The 18,800-nt window shown below is 36.8% G+C and overlaps 1 protein-coding gene across 29 annotated transcripts in view; it reads left to right on the top strand.

Moving 5' to 3' along the window:
- The window catches only part of ablim1b (actin binding LIM protein 1b), an 89,691-nt gene that overhangs the window by 51,585 nt on the left and 19,306 nt on the right, over positions 1-18,800 (top strand). For 26 of the 29 annotated variants that reach the window (XM_051913565.1, XM_051913559.1, XM_051913566.1 and 23 more), the window contains exons 3-6: positions 5,230-5,413; positions 5,793-5,902; positions 10,787-10,913; positions 11,107-11,200. In XM_051913565.1, coding sequence (XP_051769525.1) covers positions 5,230-5,413; positions 5,793-5,902; positions 10,787-10,913; positions 11,107-11,200 — 515 coding nt within the window. Of the gene's footprint in view, positions 1-5,229; positions 5,414-5,792; positions 5,903-10,786; positions 10,914-11,106; positions 11,201-12,131; positions 12,215-13,124; positions 13,286-18,800 lie in introns of those variants that run through there. The other 3 variants (XM_051913588.1, XM_051913587.1, XM_051913589.1) reach the window with 3 other exon arrangements.

The raw sequence follows: 18,800 nt of genomic DNA, 5'->3' as shown, positions 1-18,800 counted from the left end.
AACTATAAGTGTGATGTTATGTTCACTTAAAGAAAGCTTACACGTATACTTGGACTAAACTAGTAGTTTACTGAGAGTATATTTCAAAGTGTACTTTCATATACTAAAAATGTACTACTAAAATAGTAAACTGCTAGTATACTTATAAGTTCACTCGTAGTACAGATGTAGTACAAATGAGAAACATAGCTGTGAACTAGTTGTGTACTTAAAGTTTACTACTGTACTGTTACACTTATAGTACACTTAAACGTATACGTCAGTCGGGCCAATTTAGTCCCAAGCGGTATTAAAATAGTACACTTACAATTTACTACTAGCACATTGATACTAGTATACTTACTACATAAAGTATACTTAAAAATATATACTTGAACATTACTTAAGTATACTTGATCAAATTAACATGAAGTATACTTCTTTTCCGTATACATCCCAATAAATTAAATTTATATTTTTTTAGGGAGAGATGTCTCTCCGTGCAGGAGAAACTAGCAGAAGCCTCAAACAAAGTGTAGAGCAAACCCATGCTGAAAGGGTGCTATCCACTAAAGTGCAGGGAGAAAGCAGCATGCTGGGAATCTCATTAAAATATTGATGAAGTCTGTGAAAGCTTGTTTGATGTCTGCATATACTGTATGGAAAACCCAGGGCTTTCTGCGCTTCTTCAGTCTGTACAGATTGCAACTTGGCTTTGTTTCTGAGGCTTTTTGTGTCATAGTATCTGGGCTGACATGAAGTAGAATCAGACAGCCAAGAGCGTCATTACACTTGCGTCATTGTTCATCACTTGCACACACTCACACACACAGTTGAATTCCCAGTCACTCCAGCTCATGTAATTACTCCTAGCAGATGTAGCCAAGATGTCCTCGCCGCAGCCTGTATCGCGATGACATACTGGTTTAAATCCAATACATAGTGGTCAGGTGATTTTTTTTTTCCAAAAGCAGGTTAAGGTTAGGGTGTAGGGTAGGTTTAGGGGTTAGTAGCATCATGTAGGCAATCAGCACTGTGATTGACAGCAATTATGAAATCTTTTGATTCAGCTACAGGGTAGAGTTTGCATTGAACTGGTTTGGGGGGGGGGAAGAGATCATGTGTCCACTATGTATTGGATTTAATCCAGTATGTCATCGCACTACAGGCTGCAGCGAGGACAGTCTTGATTTAGCAGATATATAAGCCGTTTCAAGTGTGTTAGATGAGGAAGACATTCAGAATGTGTAGTGGTGATGTGACATGAAGGCGTGAGGGTCCCATGCAGGACAGTGGCATAGTGGCAATGACAGATAAGTTGTGTTTCAGTATGCCAAAGGGTACTGAATATACTATTTGGCATGGTAAGAATTTTTTTTTTTTATTATTATTATAAAATATAATAACATTTAGAGTCTTCTATAGTTATATAGAACACACACACATATGTTTTTCTCTCTCTTTTTTTTTTTTTTTTTTTTTTTTTTTTTACTTTTTTCAATGTTTAATTTTATAGCCTATTAAAGGTGGGAGTCATTAATTAGATAAATAAAATTCAAAATATCAAAGGCGATCGATTTGAACCCTTTGAAGTGTACGACAACAAACGTTGACTGCTAAATTCAAATGTGCTTTCGCGCTTTGGCTGGCGTTGGTGCATCGTGCCTTATAGATCAACTGACATGATTTAAACGACAAAACACATTAATATATTTGACAATAGGAGCCTATTTATTTTTCTGCCAGTTGGTGCCCACATAACCAACCGCGCACACGTAGGCCTAATCTGAGTCAAGAGTACAGCCACGAGGTCACTATTGAGAGCGCGCAAGTTTTGTGGAGAGATTCGTGCTGCACATTACATTGACGCACTCTCGCGTTAATGTATTACATTGATGCGCACTCGACATGCGTCGTTAAAAAAATGCCATACTAACTCCCTCAAGTGAACTATAAAGGTGAAAAGAACATCGCGTCTGAAAGCTGCAGTCGTTTTTTATTGGTTAAAATAAATGGAGAATATCTCATGTTTTTCCGTGGGTGCTCAGCGCCTATAGTTCATGATAGGCTTTAGTTAATAAGTTTGTGAATATTTTGAATAAAAATGGAAAAAACAAAATAATAGTGATACATCTGTCATACAGCGCTATTGTGCCTGCGTGACGTGTCGCCCTCCACATTAATAATAAATGTGCACATATTGTAAATTAATTTAATAAACTTAGTAACCTAGTTTTCTTGATAGCCTTCAGTAAATTAACTTCTCTGAGAAAATTATTCATAAAACATCAGTTGGTCATATGTTTACTTTCAATTTCATATTTACATATTGATAAAAAAAATAATTAAAAAATCAAGATATAGCTTAGCTTAAAAAATCAGTCATCATTTACTCAACCTCATGGTCCAAACGTTTGTGTAATAAATTCTATGTTGCATCGAATAAAATATTTCTTTCTGAATCTACTTTTTGTAATGTCTATTTGATGCTTTACAAAATAATGACTTCAAATGATCTTTTGGGGGTAATTTCTCAGCCAAATTTGATGTAAGTTAAATTTGTGATTAATTAGATTAATTAATCACCACATTAATTAGATTTAAATTTTTAATTGCTTCCTAGCCCTAATATATGTATATATATATATATATATATATATATATACACACACACAGTATACTAATAATTATATATATATATATATATATACACACACACAGTATATTAATAATTATATATATAATTGTTTTTTTTGTTTTTTTACTTTTTTCAATTAAATATTTTCTTAACAAAGTTGTGTTATTCCATCTTCATCCAATTTTTTATATTTTAAAAATGTTTTTTTCTTGGATATGTGAACTTTCCTTTTTATCATTTTGCAAACATTATCCAAGCGTTACTTTTGAACATTCTCTGAACATTCTGAAACAAATGTAACATTTAAAAAACAGACAAATGTCCAACTAAAAAGTTTCAGAAATGTTTTTGTGCTAACTTTTAAGAATATTATTAAAAACCAGATAACTTTGAACAAATGTTTTATTAACATTTATTTAATGTTACTGGAAGAACGTTTGTTCAGAACTTTGCCAGAACGTTAGCTAAAGTTCTGAGAATGTTCCCTGTTAGCTAGGATGGGACAACACAATTTGAAAATATATAATTGCAGACAGCCCAGGACAGTAGTGAAGAAAATGGCAGTTGTTGTGTCCCTGTGGTCTGTAGTTACAAGATGTGCGTGGATCAACATTAATGGCTATGACATTTTATAAACTGGCATCCTGGTATTCAGTAACCTGACAGTGAAGGTCACCCAAATGCCAGACACGAGTTGGGCACTTGCTCTCTCTCTCTCTACTGCTAATCACTACTGTCGCCACTGCCACCTGCTTGTCACATTTGCCTGTCCGAATGGACCTAATCTTCCAAAACCAAAAGACAGATTCAATGAAGCAAAAGATATGATAACAGCTGTGGAGATGGGAGTACGAATAACATTTTGGATTTGTGTTGAAAACATAATGTAAACAACATTTAAACACAATGATGATTTTAAGTCAGTTTATTCATTTGGCAGAGACAGGAATGAATCTATTGAGCTATGCTATCGATATAAAGTTGTATTTGCTTTAAGATGTATAAATATGTACTATTTTGTGTTCAGTTGTTTGTTATTCCTGTAGATGATATTTCTAGTTCTCAAGGTCACACATTAAAATAATGATCAATAATGATTCAGAAAGTTGCTCATATGCGCCTTTCTGAATCATTATAATGAAAAGCTAATAATTAAATCATAAAAATATAAATTAAAATAAATAGATAATTGTAAAAATAAAAATAATCAAAGTAAATCATTTTTTCTTTTTTCTTTTTTTTTTACCTGAATGTCATGTGATCATAAATCGACATCAGAGAACAGGCGAATGTGTTGTTAAATTATTAAATAAAATCAAGACATACTTCAAGTAAATATTTCAGCATACTCGTGCCAAACACATTACGCTGTGGGGGGATTGAATGTGGTCTGCATCATATGATCATATTCTTCTTTTGCCTATAATTTCCTGTGAAATGTACACTGCGTAAAATGGTGAAAAACTGTCTGTGGCACTTATATTTTTAAAGGTTGGAATGTTGGAGGATAGACAGAGAAAAACAGATAGAGAGAGAGAAAGAAGGACAGAGAGGAAGTGAGAGAAAAGGGGGCTTGTTGAGAAGGGGGTATCGTGTGACGCTAAACAAGCTGTTAAATATCAGTCTCGCCTGCCAAGGAGCTTTCAGACAGATCTGGCATGTGTGACGGCAGGATTGCGCTTGCCAAGAGGACAATGACCTAACACACCTATTCATGCAGACCTATATAAAGTGTCTGAACTTGTGCCAGAGTCTTGAAATCATCTTGAAAGCTCAGGAAATCTTCAGCAAACCAAACTCTCTTTATACACCTTTGTCCTCAGACAAACTGGCCAAGATAAGCATTAAAACCCCTGACCTTGTGTTTGCTGGCAGCCAAAATGTGTAAATCCCTGTGCAAAAGAGATGCACTAGTGCAACACAACTACTGGGTTGTGTTTCAACACTCAACGAGAGCCAAACTAAGTGTCATTTAATTTGATGAAGGTGGTGTCTGTTTCAACAATTGATTTCACTCTTGTACTGTAAGATCTCATTAAAGTGCCATGAAACTCCCTTGTTTTAGCACTGATCATTCACAACTCAGATTTGAAAAAGTCTCAAGAAATGAGCGTGTAAAGCTGTGGAAAAGCGGGAGTGTAGAGGATGGGAAGTGGAGAGACAACAACCAATAAAACTCAGACCTACAACACACTCATTGTACAGACAAATGAATATTAAAATATGAGCAGAGAAAAAAAACAAATGATAATTTGCACATATTTCAATTGAAGAAGACATGATGAAATATGTGCGCATACACGGTGCTGGTTCATGTTTGGAGCAGGAATGTGAAATATGTACATAAAAAATTTAAAACAAGCTTGCTCCGATTCGGATATGAACTGTTATCCGTGTTGCGAGTGTTAAACTGATCGGATCGAAATAGCTTAGAAAATGAAAAAATAACCACTTTCCCTGAATAATAAACATAAGGAGTGCTATTGTTTTCATTGATGTGCAACCTGTCCTGTACATATCTGTTAACATTTCAAAAAATGTGTTTTACATTTCATGACCCTTTAAACAAGATATCCTAATTTCAGATTGCTCTGTTTTGTATTTACATTCAGTGTGCGGTTGTGACCTGGCCCAAGGTGGATTCTTCATGAAGAACGGGGAGTATCTATGCACACTGGACTACCAGAGGCTTCATGGCACTCGCTGTAATGGCTGTGGAGACTTTGTTGAAGGAGAGGTGGTCACTGCTCTCGGGAAGACCTACCACCCCACATGTTTTGTCTGCACTGTTTGCAAGTAAGAGTTACCCAAAAGCAGTCCCATTTTATCTGTGTTAAAACATGTCTCATTTATCTTTGTGTGTGTTTTTGTGGAAGTTTTTTGAGAAAAAGCTGTACTAGGCTACTTGTTATTATAGGCAACATATTATTGTTAATATTTTTGTTGAAACCATGATACTTTTTTTCAGATTTCTTTGATGAAGAGAAAGTTCAAATTAATAGCATTTTTTTTTTTTACATTATAAATGTGTTCACTTTTACTTTTGATCAATTGAATTCCAATTGGTTCCTTGCTGAATAAAAGTATTCATTTCTTTAAACAAAAAATCCTACTGACCCTAAATTTTAGAATTATTGCGTATATGTCTAAACATCTTTGCATCTTCTGTTGCCAGACGGCCGTTTCCCGCTGGTGATCGAGTCACGTTTAATGGAAAAGACTGTCTCTGCCAGCGATGTGTTCAGCCAACTTCCCCAACTCCCAAAGACATCAGCGCCTCTAGTAGTGAGTTTGCTCTCCCACACATGTGTTTGTGCTTAATGGTTATGTTTTAGTGTCCTTTCAGCTTGCCACAATCATCCCCGTTTTATAGATGTGTTAGATTGTGTAGTGTTTGCATGTGTTGACGGGTCTTATACCACTCAGGATTCAAGGTCACTGCTAGCTGGAAGCTCACTGTCTCTCCATCCCACCAGAAGCTATATGCTTTGGGATTTTCAGCATCTAAATTCACTATTTGGAATTAGTGTTGTCAAAAGTACCGACTTCGGTACCAAGTCGGTACTGAAATTTTAAAAATGTGACAATACCAGCATTTCCCCCAAGCATTTTGAGCACTGTTGAGCGGATTCTTAAACACCTCTGATTGGCCATTGTGTTCACACGCTCAACAAATATGTCTGTGATTGGCTACAATGATCAACACTTCAAAAACATGTTGTAAATAGACATCTTTGACTCTCTTCACCAAGCGTTGATCATTGTAGCCAATCACAGACATATCTGTTGAGCTGCGTGAACACAATCGCCAATCAGAGGTGTTTAAGAATCCACTCAACAGCACTCAAAATGCTAGGGGGAAAAGATGGTATAGTCACATTTTTTAAATTTCAGTACCGAAGTCGGTACTTTTGACAACACTATTTGGAATATCAGGAACTATTCGGTGAATCATTTAGGAAAAACTGAAGTCTGCGTTCTCAAAGTAACAGAAATAGTGGCAGATCTTTCGTATTGTAAAATGGATTATTGCAAAGAAAAAAATGTAGGGCTTGGTTCAATCCATCGGTTGTTGATTGGATGAAGGCAGATCTGAATGCGAGCTTGCAGTCCATTGTAAGAAAGGGGCGGTTTATGCTAATGAAGTGAGAGAAGTCTGTCTTTTTGTTATGACATTTTGATTAAAATAATGATGTCAAAACAAATTTTATTAAATGAAACATGCATGGATCAATTTACACAATCAGTTCTAGTACAAAAATTATATGGTGATTTAACAGAAAATTAATAGGGTACATTTCCATTTCATGCTGACTTTATCACAGTAATCAAAATAGGATGTGTTTTCCAATGAATCCATTGAAAATAAAGTAGGATACATAGTTATTCTACAATTTTAACATTACAATTTTAGGATTTGATGCTCCAAATGGCATAAAAAACAGAATACATTAGAAACTGTATAGCAACGGCTTGGCAACCAGTACAAACATTTTAAGTTAGTAGCAAAGTTCTATAGATCTTATGCACCAGAGAAACAAACACCCAGCCATCTCTAGAATATTGTGTTTGAGCGTTTTTGCAGTAGCGCTGTATATATCCTTGGCATCGCTGTCGAAAAAGTAGTTAGCTGGTGAAGTGGATTTACTTATTGTAGAGTTAACGAAAGTTATCATGGGTATTGTAATGTAGCAAATGTCAGTAGACCGGGAAAAATTTAAAATGAGCAGTTCATTTATAAATCTGTAAGATCTTACCTTCATGCTGTGAAAATACAAACCAGAAGACAGAACACAATGAGCGAAGCGCTGAAAAGGGGAGGGGCTACATAAGGTCTATAATCCACTCAAAATACATTGGAAACCACATAGCAACACCCAAACAGCCAAAACAAATATATGTGTGCTGAACATTATCAACCACATAGGAATGCCCTGGCAACCATCCACAGCACTCTAGCTTTTACACAGCCAAATATTTATTCTGAGATAGCATTTTAAAAAGATTCCCTGCTTCTTTTCAAACTCTGCTAGGGTTACTTGAGTTGACAGGAGACCAATTCCTGTGCTGTCAACCAGGGAAAAGCTGATCTCCTTATAAACGTTTCTGTCTTTTGATTTCTCTCACTCTTTTATCTCACTTAGAGGAAGTTCTTCATCCTCTTCCGGTAGATTAGGGGTCCTCTTGGCGTAATTTAAGCTCCGGGGCCCCAGGAGCCAAGCAGACAGGCACAGAGAATGAGAGAGGCTCAGAGCCAATGAAAAGCTCAGAGCGCTGCTGTGCCTACTGGTTGTCCAATTCTCTCTCACTTGCATTCTCTGGCCTTCCGCTTCCTGACACATTCTAGACTGATGGATCCTGACAGATTAGACAGAATTTGCTGATTTCCTGAGGCTTGGGGTTTCCTTATTATGGTAAATGACTCTAGTCATTAGAATCAAATTGTCATAATGTAGGGAATCGTTGTTGTTACATAACATCATCAGGTGATGGACAATTACAAGAGCAATTTAGCAATGAATAGCTGCTGTGTTGCAGAGAAGCAAATTAATGTAATTGTAAGCATTGCATCACGGGATTGGGTTGATTGAGAAAACATTGTGTAGGCTTTTTTGCTTCGGTGGGCAAAAGGGTGCAGGTGCTGTTCAAAAGTTTGAGATGCAATACTTTTATTCAAGGTCACATTAATTTGATCAAAAGTGACAGCAAATAAAGGCAAAATGTTACAAAAGATTTAAGCTTTATGTCAATCAAAGAATTCTGAGGGAAAAATGTATCCACAAAAATATTACACAGCACAACTGTTTACAACATTGATATTAATAACAATTGCTTATTGAGCACCAAATAGTTATATAAGAATGATTTCTGAAGGATCATGTGACACTGAAGACTAGAATAATGGCTGCTGATAATTCAGCTTTTAATTAATTCAGCTACTGTGATATTCTGGAGTGAAAACGGACCCTTCGTATTTTGTTTGATGTACAATAATCTTCATAAAAATCATCAGTAAAGTTTCGACCGTCATTCGGACGGGGTCCGCTACAACAGTTGCAACATAAATTATAACCATAATTATTAAATTAAACTATATCTCCATGCAGCATTCTCTGACTCTGTAGGCATCATTGTCTGGCTCCGGTTTGAACTGAACACCGCTAGTTTCTGACATTTTCAGTGCGTGAGATTGTCCTGTCTTGTTGTTGCGGGTTGAGCATGAGCTCTTGAAGCACCGCCCTCTTCTTGAAAGGGGGCCGGAAGCACCAGCTCATTTGCATTTAACACACAAACACACCAAAACAGCACGTTTTAGCTCACCCCCAAAAAGAGTCAATTTTAACATGCTTTAAAAAATTATCTGTGGGGCATTTTGAGCCAAAACTTCACATACACACCCTGGGGACATCAGAGACATCTTGGGCATCCAATGTCCCCTTTAAGATAGGCCTATTAATCAGATACTAGTTTAATCATAAACTTGCATTTGATTTGTTTTGTTCACATGCTCATGATCTGCCCATGTGTCCATCCACTACCTCTTTCTGTCTTTCTTCTCTTTCTCAGTTATCTTTCTCTTCTACCCCTATATGTACAAGCATCTGTACACACACACACACGGGAACTTAAAGAGCGCTACTGCATATCTCTTTGTGTCACGCTCGGCTGATTATTTGTCATTCATGAGCCCCAGGAAATGATTTGAGGCTGATGAAAGTCTTTAGCCCAGATAAGTGTTTTGTTTTTTGGAAGATGCTGTTTGTTCAGGCAATGATGGTGCAGCTTTGGCAAACCCCACAAAGCTTTTACCGCGTGACACTTCTAAAAACCTGCACTCAGATTTTGATAAACCTCATGACAGGTGGATTGAACACAGGTCTCTTTGAAATTTTCCCTTCTTCTCTTTATCTACACACATATTCACACACACTCTCTCTGCGGGTCTTTAGCACACACAGTGCAAGCAGAGGTTGAGAAGGCTTAAATGATGCATTAGAGCCCTAGATGCAGTGCATTATATACTCTCCTCACTGTCAATGGTTGCCATTGTGCCTCGAGCAACATCAGCAGCGTCTGGGAGCTCCCTGCCCCTCCACATCCTGCTTTTTTAAAAAGCTTTTGGGATTTCAGCCAAGGAACATAAATAGAAGATGACAACCCTGAGTTATTTTTATCCCTCAACCTTTTACACACGTTACACATGTATTTACTAAATTCCCTCACATTCCTCCAGGAGGAAGCTCCAACATGTGGAGGGAGGATGCTCGGCTTTTAGAAATGGTGCTTGTTGTCCCTTATTCTATGAGTCATGCAATATAATGGTGATTCACCATTGATCCCTGCATGAATTTTATGGATATTCTTTGCTTGAAATCACTTATGAAAGCCTGAATAATCAGTGTTGTATGTTGTAGACCAACATGCCTCAAACTAAGGGAGAGTTTTTTGGTTAACACTGACATCTAGTGGAGAGAATTGTTTGTGGACACCTAAGTGACCCCAAAAAGTATTTTAAAATAAATGCATGCCATATTTCATCTGAATATGCCTGCTTCTCTACTGTGTATCATTGTCGTCACTAACTAAAACTCGTCACTAACTATAAAAATCGATTTTCCCCTTCCTCTTGCAATGACATGTCTCTTTAAAAAACAAAAAACAAGCTCTTTAAAGGGATAGTTCACCCAAAAATGAAAATTCTGTCATCATTTACTTACCCTCAAGTTGTTCCAAACCTGTGTACATTTCTTTGTTCTGCTGTACACAAAGGAAGATATTTGGAAGAATGTTTGTAACCAAACAGATCTCGCCCCCCATTTACTACCACAGTAGGAAAAAAAATGCTATGGGAGCCGAGATCTGCTTGGTTAAAGATAAGTTTATATCTCGCAATTCTGACTTTTTTAACACGCAACTGTGACTTTATATCACAGAATTCTGAGGGAAAATAAAAGTCAGAATTGCAAAATGTAAACTCGCGATTGCGAAAAAAAAAAGTCAGAATTGTGAGATAAAAAGTCGTAATTACCTTTTTTGTTTTTATTCAGTGGCGGAAACAAGCTTTCATATCTTTCTCATCAACTTGTCATGGAGTCTGTGAGTGTCATTTTCAGGCTGCTATTCAGTATGTCCGTGTGATAAGGTGGATCTGTGTGTGTTCTCTTACAGACTGTGCAGGATGTGGCAGGGATATAAAGAACGGCCAGGCTCTTCTGGCCTTGGACAGCCAGTGGCACCTCGGCTGCTTCAAGTGCAAGGCCTGTGGGAAAGTGCTGAGCGGGGAGTACATCAGCAAGTGAGCTATGCCTTAATTATTTTTTATCTCTCGCCATCTCGTGCCTTCCTCTATCTCTCTATAATTCCCCCTCTCTTATCTGTCCTCTTTTCTAATAGCATTCAATTTTTGCTCTTATCCTGGTTTCATTGAGGTGAAATAGAATACAGTAAAAGCATAAATCTCTCTTCTCTCTCTTCCTCTCTCTTTTAAGGGATGGTTCTCCGTACTGCGAGAAAGACTACCAGATCCATTTTGGCGTGCAGTGTGAGGCCTGCCGTCAGTTTATCACAGGGAAAGTTTTGGAGGTGAGTATCGAGTATGCATATATTGACTGAGCATTATAAGTGATAAGGCATTATAAATGTGTTCTAAAATGTTTATGGCCAAATTGTAAGTTATCATGGACAATCCAATTTCATAATAATGTGTATAAAGCAGGAGAAATGTTGATTATAAATCTATATCTATTTAGACTTTACTTAGTACCAAGAACTATTGACTAAAAATTTATGTATATATATATATATATATATATATATATATATATATATATATAAATTAATTTTTATTGACGTCACAGAATAGGTACAGGAGGTTAGGAGTTCAATTTTACCTATAAATGTATATATAGCATTTTTCTATACTACTGCAATATTTATACAAGTTAGATTTGGTACATTATTATGGTCAAAATTACATTGTACTTCAACAGAAATACTTTACAGCTACCTTTATCAGTCCATTGAAATGTTTCAAATACATAGACACAATATACATTATATTTAAAGTAAAAGACCGGCAGTAGCTTATAATGTTACTACAGTAAATGAATGTGCATTAATACAAAGAGTAAACCAGGGGAAAAAAGATGAAGGCACCTCCTTGATTGTCTCGTTAAGATGACACTGAAGTGCGTTCCAAAAAAATTGTTTTTTTGACCCCTACACCCTTCATCCCTTCGAAGCTCTCACTCCGGAGGGTAAACCCTTTGAAGGGATTAGGGCATAGGGATGAGCCCTTCCGAATGGAACGCAGGGCCAGTATGCTTCGGGAGTTTGATTGACGGGCGATCTAACTAATCATAACGCCGAATCCGCCATTTTGCCAGACAAAGCAGTCAGGGGAGTTAGTAGATTAATGTAGGTGGACTTGAACTTGAACAATGATGTGTACTGACGTCTTTCTGTGGTTGAAATGTGGTTCATTCATGTTTATTTGATGATATAAATGAACTAGTTGGAAGAGATGACCGGTTCACGAGCCGCTTGATCTGAGGCGCTACAGCGATCTGTCACGACACATTAAAGAGCCACAAAACGGTATTTATTGTTTAAATTTGAAATTTGAGACTTTGTTTCATATCAAAAGTAACCTGCTCTGTCTTGTCTGTAGACGTGTTGTCTGTGTCCTCTTTGCTCCGCGATGTATTTTTCACTGTGTGAGAACATGATGTGTGGCGAGAGATCGGCATGGCTTGTCGGACATAGCAACAGTAACTAAAGGAGGCGAGTCTTTGCGAACGGTCAATTTGCTGCTCAAGAGACATTTCTTATTATTATGAATGTTCAAAACTGTTGTGCTGCTTAATATGTTTGTGGAAACCATGATTAATTTGGTACAACAAATTGTTGACATACAGTAAGAGTATAGAGCGATAAAATGAATATGGATAGTTTAGATCAGATAATTTGGCTTCGGAAGAATTTGATAAGAAACTTTTGAGTTCATATTGAAATCTTGTTTGTAGACTTTGGAATCTTGGGAAATCTGAGCACAGTTTGAAACGGTTGAGATCATAGTTGATTTTTCATAGTTGAAAAACACTTGAGATATTAATGAGATCTCTATTGTGATTTTTCGTGCCTTACCAGATGGTCTCTTGTGGATTTTTTTCCTCTTCAATGTTTTATAGTCATGTCAGTATGTGTCAGTGTTCCAGAATCTTACACTTCCGTTCCCACTAAACATCTGGATCCCCTAAAGAGAGGACTCGTTAGTCTGACCCATGTCAATACACACACATCTCAACAATCAAGAACATAGCTGCACTTACATCATTGGGCCATTCATCAAACATTTTAGAACTGACAAGGACCCACTGGGAATAGAGCAAAACAGCTCTGTTGGGTGGATTCCAAGGCCCCGCCCAGCTATTGTACACGGGACCGCCCCTTTGAGGCCAGGCCCCTCTGATAGGGTGGGAGAGGAGTGAGATAGAGAGGGTTGGGCCGGGGGCAAATTTAGGAAAATTCTCAAGAAAAGTCAGAGGGGAAACGTAAGGAACTGTAGGGGAACATAGGAGTACCCTTGTACAAGAGGGTGTAAGTGACAAAAGTGATTTTAACTGCAAGGTCGCAGGGCTGGGGTGCCACACAAGCAGCCTGCCAGAGGTAAACTTTCTAAACTGTTTCAGTGGAGATTGTTATATATTTTCTCTTTTTTTATGTCAAGATGTGTGTTCTGGTCAGTTTTAGGAGCTACATGTAATATAAGCGTGTTAATGGTGTTTATCAACAGAGTGTATATGTTTCAGAGCCTTTTTCTTTGCTGTTTAGGTGATCACAGTCAGGCTTTGTCATCTTGATTATACTGACCTGTCAACAGTCTATTAGTTACTGGTTCTCATACACAGTCTGTTTGCACTTATACACTCAAGTAGACTAGTTGTATTTATGGGGATCTGTGCAACCACAGATGGTGGAAAGGAAGTGCACTGGAATCTTATGCATGTGTGACCACAGGAGATCAAAACCAGCTCACCATCTATATAAATCCAAGCAGAGATGTGTAGAATCTCAGTGTAATGTTGAAAGCAACAGATGCCGCTGGTCTGCAGATGGCATCGCGTTTGTGCCAAGGAGGCCATTCAGATTTGATGAGGGACGAATAGTGCTTATAAACATTGCTGGGGAACTCTGTTATTTTAGCTTTGGTTATGACTAGAATCAAGACTTTGCAGTTAGCAGTTTGTTTTCTGTGTACTATTAAACATTTATTTTGGGAACAGACACTCACACATGCTATTTTGTTAGACAGTCTTATGTTAGCTAGATTAATCTGGGCTGTCAGCTTCTATATGTCAACCGTGGATAAGTTATTTAACTGCAATGAAGTTTCACTATCATTAAACCTCACCAATAAGTGTCTAATGACACTATCCAGAAATGACAAGTCTGCCGCACCAGCTGGCCCTGTGTTATCTCACCACACACACACACACACACACACATACGTACACACACATCCAAAGTGTACCAGATGCCCAGAGGGAAATTGCTCAGAGGTTGTTCTTTTGAGGTTTTGAGGACCTAATAGAGTTCTCAGTTGTGCTTAAGTAACTTTGTCACAGATATTTTTTCTATTTTTTTTTTTTTTTTAAACAGAAAATAAAAATAGATGACAGAGTAGGACTACATAGTTATAACATGAATATAGACATCATATAGCTCACATAATTTGGTTTCAATAGAATTTTATGTGGAGTTCTGACTTTTGAATGCAGACTTGCATTGAAGAAGTTAATATTTCTTACTTTTATTTAGCAAGGATGCATTGATCAAAATTTGATCTAAAGGGACAGTAAAGACAATCCGATTTCAAATAAATGCCTTTCTGTTTCATATAAAAGCCTTCGTTTGAATTTTATATCCAATACAGAATCCTGAGAGAATCCAGCACAACTGATTTCAACATTGATAGTAATAAGAAATGTTTCTTGAGACCCAAATCAGGATATTATTATTGATCATGTGACATTGAAAACTAGAGTAATGATGCTGAAAATTCAGCTTTGCCATCACAAGAATAAATTACATATTAAAATATATTTTAATAGAAAACAGTTATTTTAAATTGTATTAATATTTTATAATATTAAAGTTTTCCCTGTATTTTTGATCATACAAATGCATTCTTGGAGAGCATAAGACACTTATTTCAAAAACATTTAAAAATCTTACCTGGTCCCAAACATTTGAAAGATAGCATAAGTATTAAATGAGCACAATTTATGATCTTTTCTGAACCTCTATGGAGACACATGAAAGTGAATTATTTGGGAAACTCAAGTAAAAGTCTTCATTTGGTCCCCATTTAATCTCATTGCTGTCTAGGAAAAGTAATTGTTATGTTAAAGAGATCTCATTTGTGTTTTTCTTTTTCTTTTGGATGTGTTCTCTCTCTTTTTTGTGCTTTGTGACTGTTGGGTCTTTTGCAGAGAGTTTCATTTTTCTGTTTGCTGTAAGAGTGGCCAATATCTCAGCAAACAGCACCTTGTCAGATTCACTTGTCTGACTCTTTCCTCAGTGTGAAGGTTTGTAGAGTGGAGTGTTTTAGTTCAGCTGAGAGAGAACATATAAAAAACAATACATACTGTGAGTCAGGCAACATAATACTGGGCCCATGTTACTGACTACAGATGAAAATTACCTCCTAATGGCATTCATACACACACACTACACATGATAGCAACCTTACTGAAAAGACCAGCAAAAATTTCCATGCTGGACCATGCAGTGATCAACCTGGTCTACTCACTTGGCTTGGGCAAGCTGGTCTGGTTTGATGAGTTTAGACCAGTTTTGGGCTCATGTCGGTGCTAGAAGACCAGCTGGATGACTAGCTAAACTAGCTGAACACCAGCTTGACCAGACTAGGAGACAGTTAGACCATCTGAGCACCATTTTAGACAGACTTGGAAACCAACTAAGACCAGCAAATCACCTTAGAGCCGGTTCACACAGAATGCGTTTTTGCTGTTAAAAACATGAGACACAGGTTGGTGGAATGAAAAAAGTGCAAGGTCCGGAAAAGTTGAACTATTTTTAACTTGATCACTGCATTTTTAGAATGCCATGTCATGTGCGTGATGCTGCAAAAGACGTGAGCGCAACAGTTAAAGACATTCGTCTAGCGCGTTTACATTGAAAAACAAGGGAAAAGAAGTGCAGTGTAATAGAAAAACGCGTTCTGTGTGAACGGCCCCTCAAGCTATTTATTTCAGTATGGTGCTTTTGATGCACATTGAAAAAATGTTTAGGCCTAAATTTAAGATTTATGTATTTGAATTGTATATAAAATTTCCAATCATTTGAATTACACAATTTTAACATAAACTAACAAACTTAATGTGATGTATGTTTTTCAGTTATGCATTAATGAAACCGATTTCTGCACTAAAATCATGGCATAGTTTATCATTAACTATGTGCACCTATTTGATTTTATTTAAATAATCATATTTTCAAAATGAATTTATTCAAATTGCTTAGAATCAGCATAAATCTGTTCATTGTGAAAACCAATTTTTTCAGGTAAAATATGGCTAGCTGTGAAACAACCAATATTCAATCAGTTAAAATGTATGAGATATAATCAATACAATAGTTTAATGTTAAAACTGTGTAATCCAAATGGAGGGAAATTTTATATGCAATTCAAATACATAAATCTTACATTTAGACCTAAATATCTTTTGAGTCTTTCTGGTTAAGGTGGATAAACAATCTAGTAGTAAAGTCAGTCGCACATCAACAACCTGCATCCAAAATAATGGTTATATATCCAAGCACTTTCTTTCTTTTCTTTCTCCCAGATTTTTTGTTTCCCCTTTGCATCCCCCAGTTGTTATTCCCCTTGCTGTTTCTCTCTGGCTCTGTCTTCAGTCCACACCCCTCCATCTGGGCTGAAGCAGAGGCGTGGACTGTTCTTGGCCCCAGAGTTTGGTGCTCTATGTTTTCTGTGTTTGCTTCTCGTGATGCAATAGGAAATGACTGGCAGCCGTCTCTCTCAGACAGAGCGCTACTCAGAGAGGTTGAACATGTTGTCATTCTGGTTTGTTTACTGGAAAACTGTTGCATGGCCTTGTTGCCATGGCGAGGAGGCCCAGGAGCCGAGGGGTCACATCTGTGTGAAATCATGCGTTTCAGCTACATTGCCTCATAGTTCAAGACAGCAGAGGACCATGGGATGTTTCCCCTGCAGAGGAGCCAAATGGGCGACTCCCTCTTCAGCGTGCAGAGCTCCAGCTGATAGAGGAACAACAAAACAAGTGAATTGTTTGCCTGTATGAGAAGCAAGATAAACAAAGCTTTAGGTTTTTTTTTGGTGCAGTATAGCTCCTGTGAACATATGATATGAATTTCAAAGAGTTAAATTTCAAAGAGGAATTAACAATTTCACTCATGCCTTTCCAAACCTTTTTTTATTTATCTTTTTTCAGTGAAACAAAGAGGGAGATGTTTTGAAGGATGTTCTGGCAACACATTGTTAAGCTTCAAAATGCATCATAAAATGTTTTTAAAAAGTGCTCCAGTGCTATATTCCAATTTGTCCGAAGCCAATAAATAACTTTGTGTGACAAAAGATGGTAATTTAATTGGCAGTGGCTATTTACACTAAGTATGAATAGCAATAGATGCTATTTACACTAACTGCAATAGCGATAGATGCTATTTACACTAAGTGAAAATAGCATATTTTCTTAGTGATAGATGCTATTTACAGCAAGTGCAAAAAGCTGTAGATGCTATTTACACTAAGTGACAATAGCAGCATTTTCTTAGCGAAATGCTATTTACACTAGGTGAAAATAGCGATAGATTCTATTTACACCATGTAAAAGTATCAGTTCTTTGCAATAAGAGTAAATAGTAATTATATGCTATTGGCAGATAGTAGTATTTGCACCTCAGTATTTTTGTACTTTAACAGGATGCAATAATATCATAGTGTAAATGATTATATTTATTAAAATTATGAAATGGATGCTGCCTTATTGGGAGAATAAAAACCCTCTCTACACCTTCCCCTAACCCTACCCAATAACACTTTTAATATTATTAAACACTCATTCGCAGTTTATTTCCACTTTTAGAACATTATTTTCATTTTTATTGAAAATAAATGCGAGCTTGGCAAAAGGCGGATTCGAACCCGCGTCGATCGCGTTAAAAGACAGATCTACAAGCATTACTCGCTACTGCTGCGCCACAGAAGATGTGGAATTCCTTGCATCTTTTTTTTTAAAACTTGAGTGGCCCAATGAGACATTGGTGGACGGAGCTAGTGTAAATAGCATTTGCCAACAAGGGATGCTATTTGCACTCCAAATTTAATTTTTGACCATTTGGTCATGAGAAATGCAAGAATCAATGACGTTTACTGTAAAAAAAAGGCATCAATTGCCATTTATTTTGTAGCCTCTGTGATTTTTGTAGTTCATTTTTGAGCTTCTGCAGAGCGAAAATTAGCAGTGAGTGACAAAAGACCTGACAAGACCTATTGACAAGACCTGAACAAGTATGGACCACTGTTATGATTATGGTGGCACTGCTCATTCACTTTCATTATATGGAAAAGAGAGTTCAGAATATTCCTCTTTTGTGTTCCACAGAACAAAGAAAGATTTTGAATAACACAAGGTTCAGTAAATAATGATTTTTTTCATTTATTTATTTATTTTTTGGGGGCATAAACTATGCTTTTAAGGAGTAAAAACAATGAAGAAGGAGAGAAAAATTAACAGATAAAGAAATCAAAGTCTAAAACAAAAAGTGTTGCCTCAAAAAAAAAAAAGGCAGGTTTTGAAGGAGAGAGAGATGTCAGAACTGCAGGGCTCATCAGCATTCCCAGAGTTAACTGAAAGCAGCAGAATGATGAAACAGTACTGCAGATGACTTACAGCTGTGCGCTACATAACCTAGAGTGATGACCTCACTCTCACACACACACACACACAATCATATGTATATTATGTGGAATGTACTGGACCTTGAGCTATGACTGGTAGATACAGATACCATTCAAAAGTTTGGAGTTGGTAAGATTTTTTTTTTTTTTTTTTGTGAAATATTGTTTAATTTAATTTATTTTTTAAATGTACAGTAATTTATTCCTGTGACCAAA

This window comes from Ctenopharyngodon idella, chromosome 12 (genome assembly GCF_019924925.1).
Source record: "Ctenopharyngodon idella isolate HZGC_01 chromosome 12, HZGC01, whole genome shotgun sequence".
NCBI classification, from domain to species: domain Eukaryota; kingdom Metazoa; phylum Chordata; class Actinopteri; order Cypriniformes; family Xenocyprididae; genus Ctenopharyngodon; species Ctenopharyngodon idella.
This window is presented reverse-complemented; position numbering and strand designations above follow the sequence as displayed.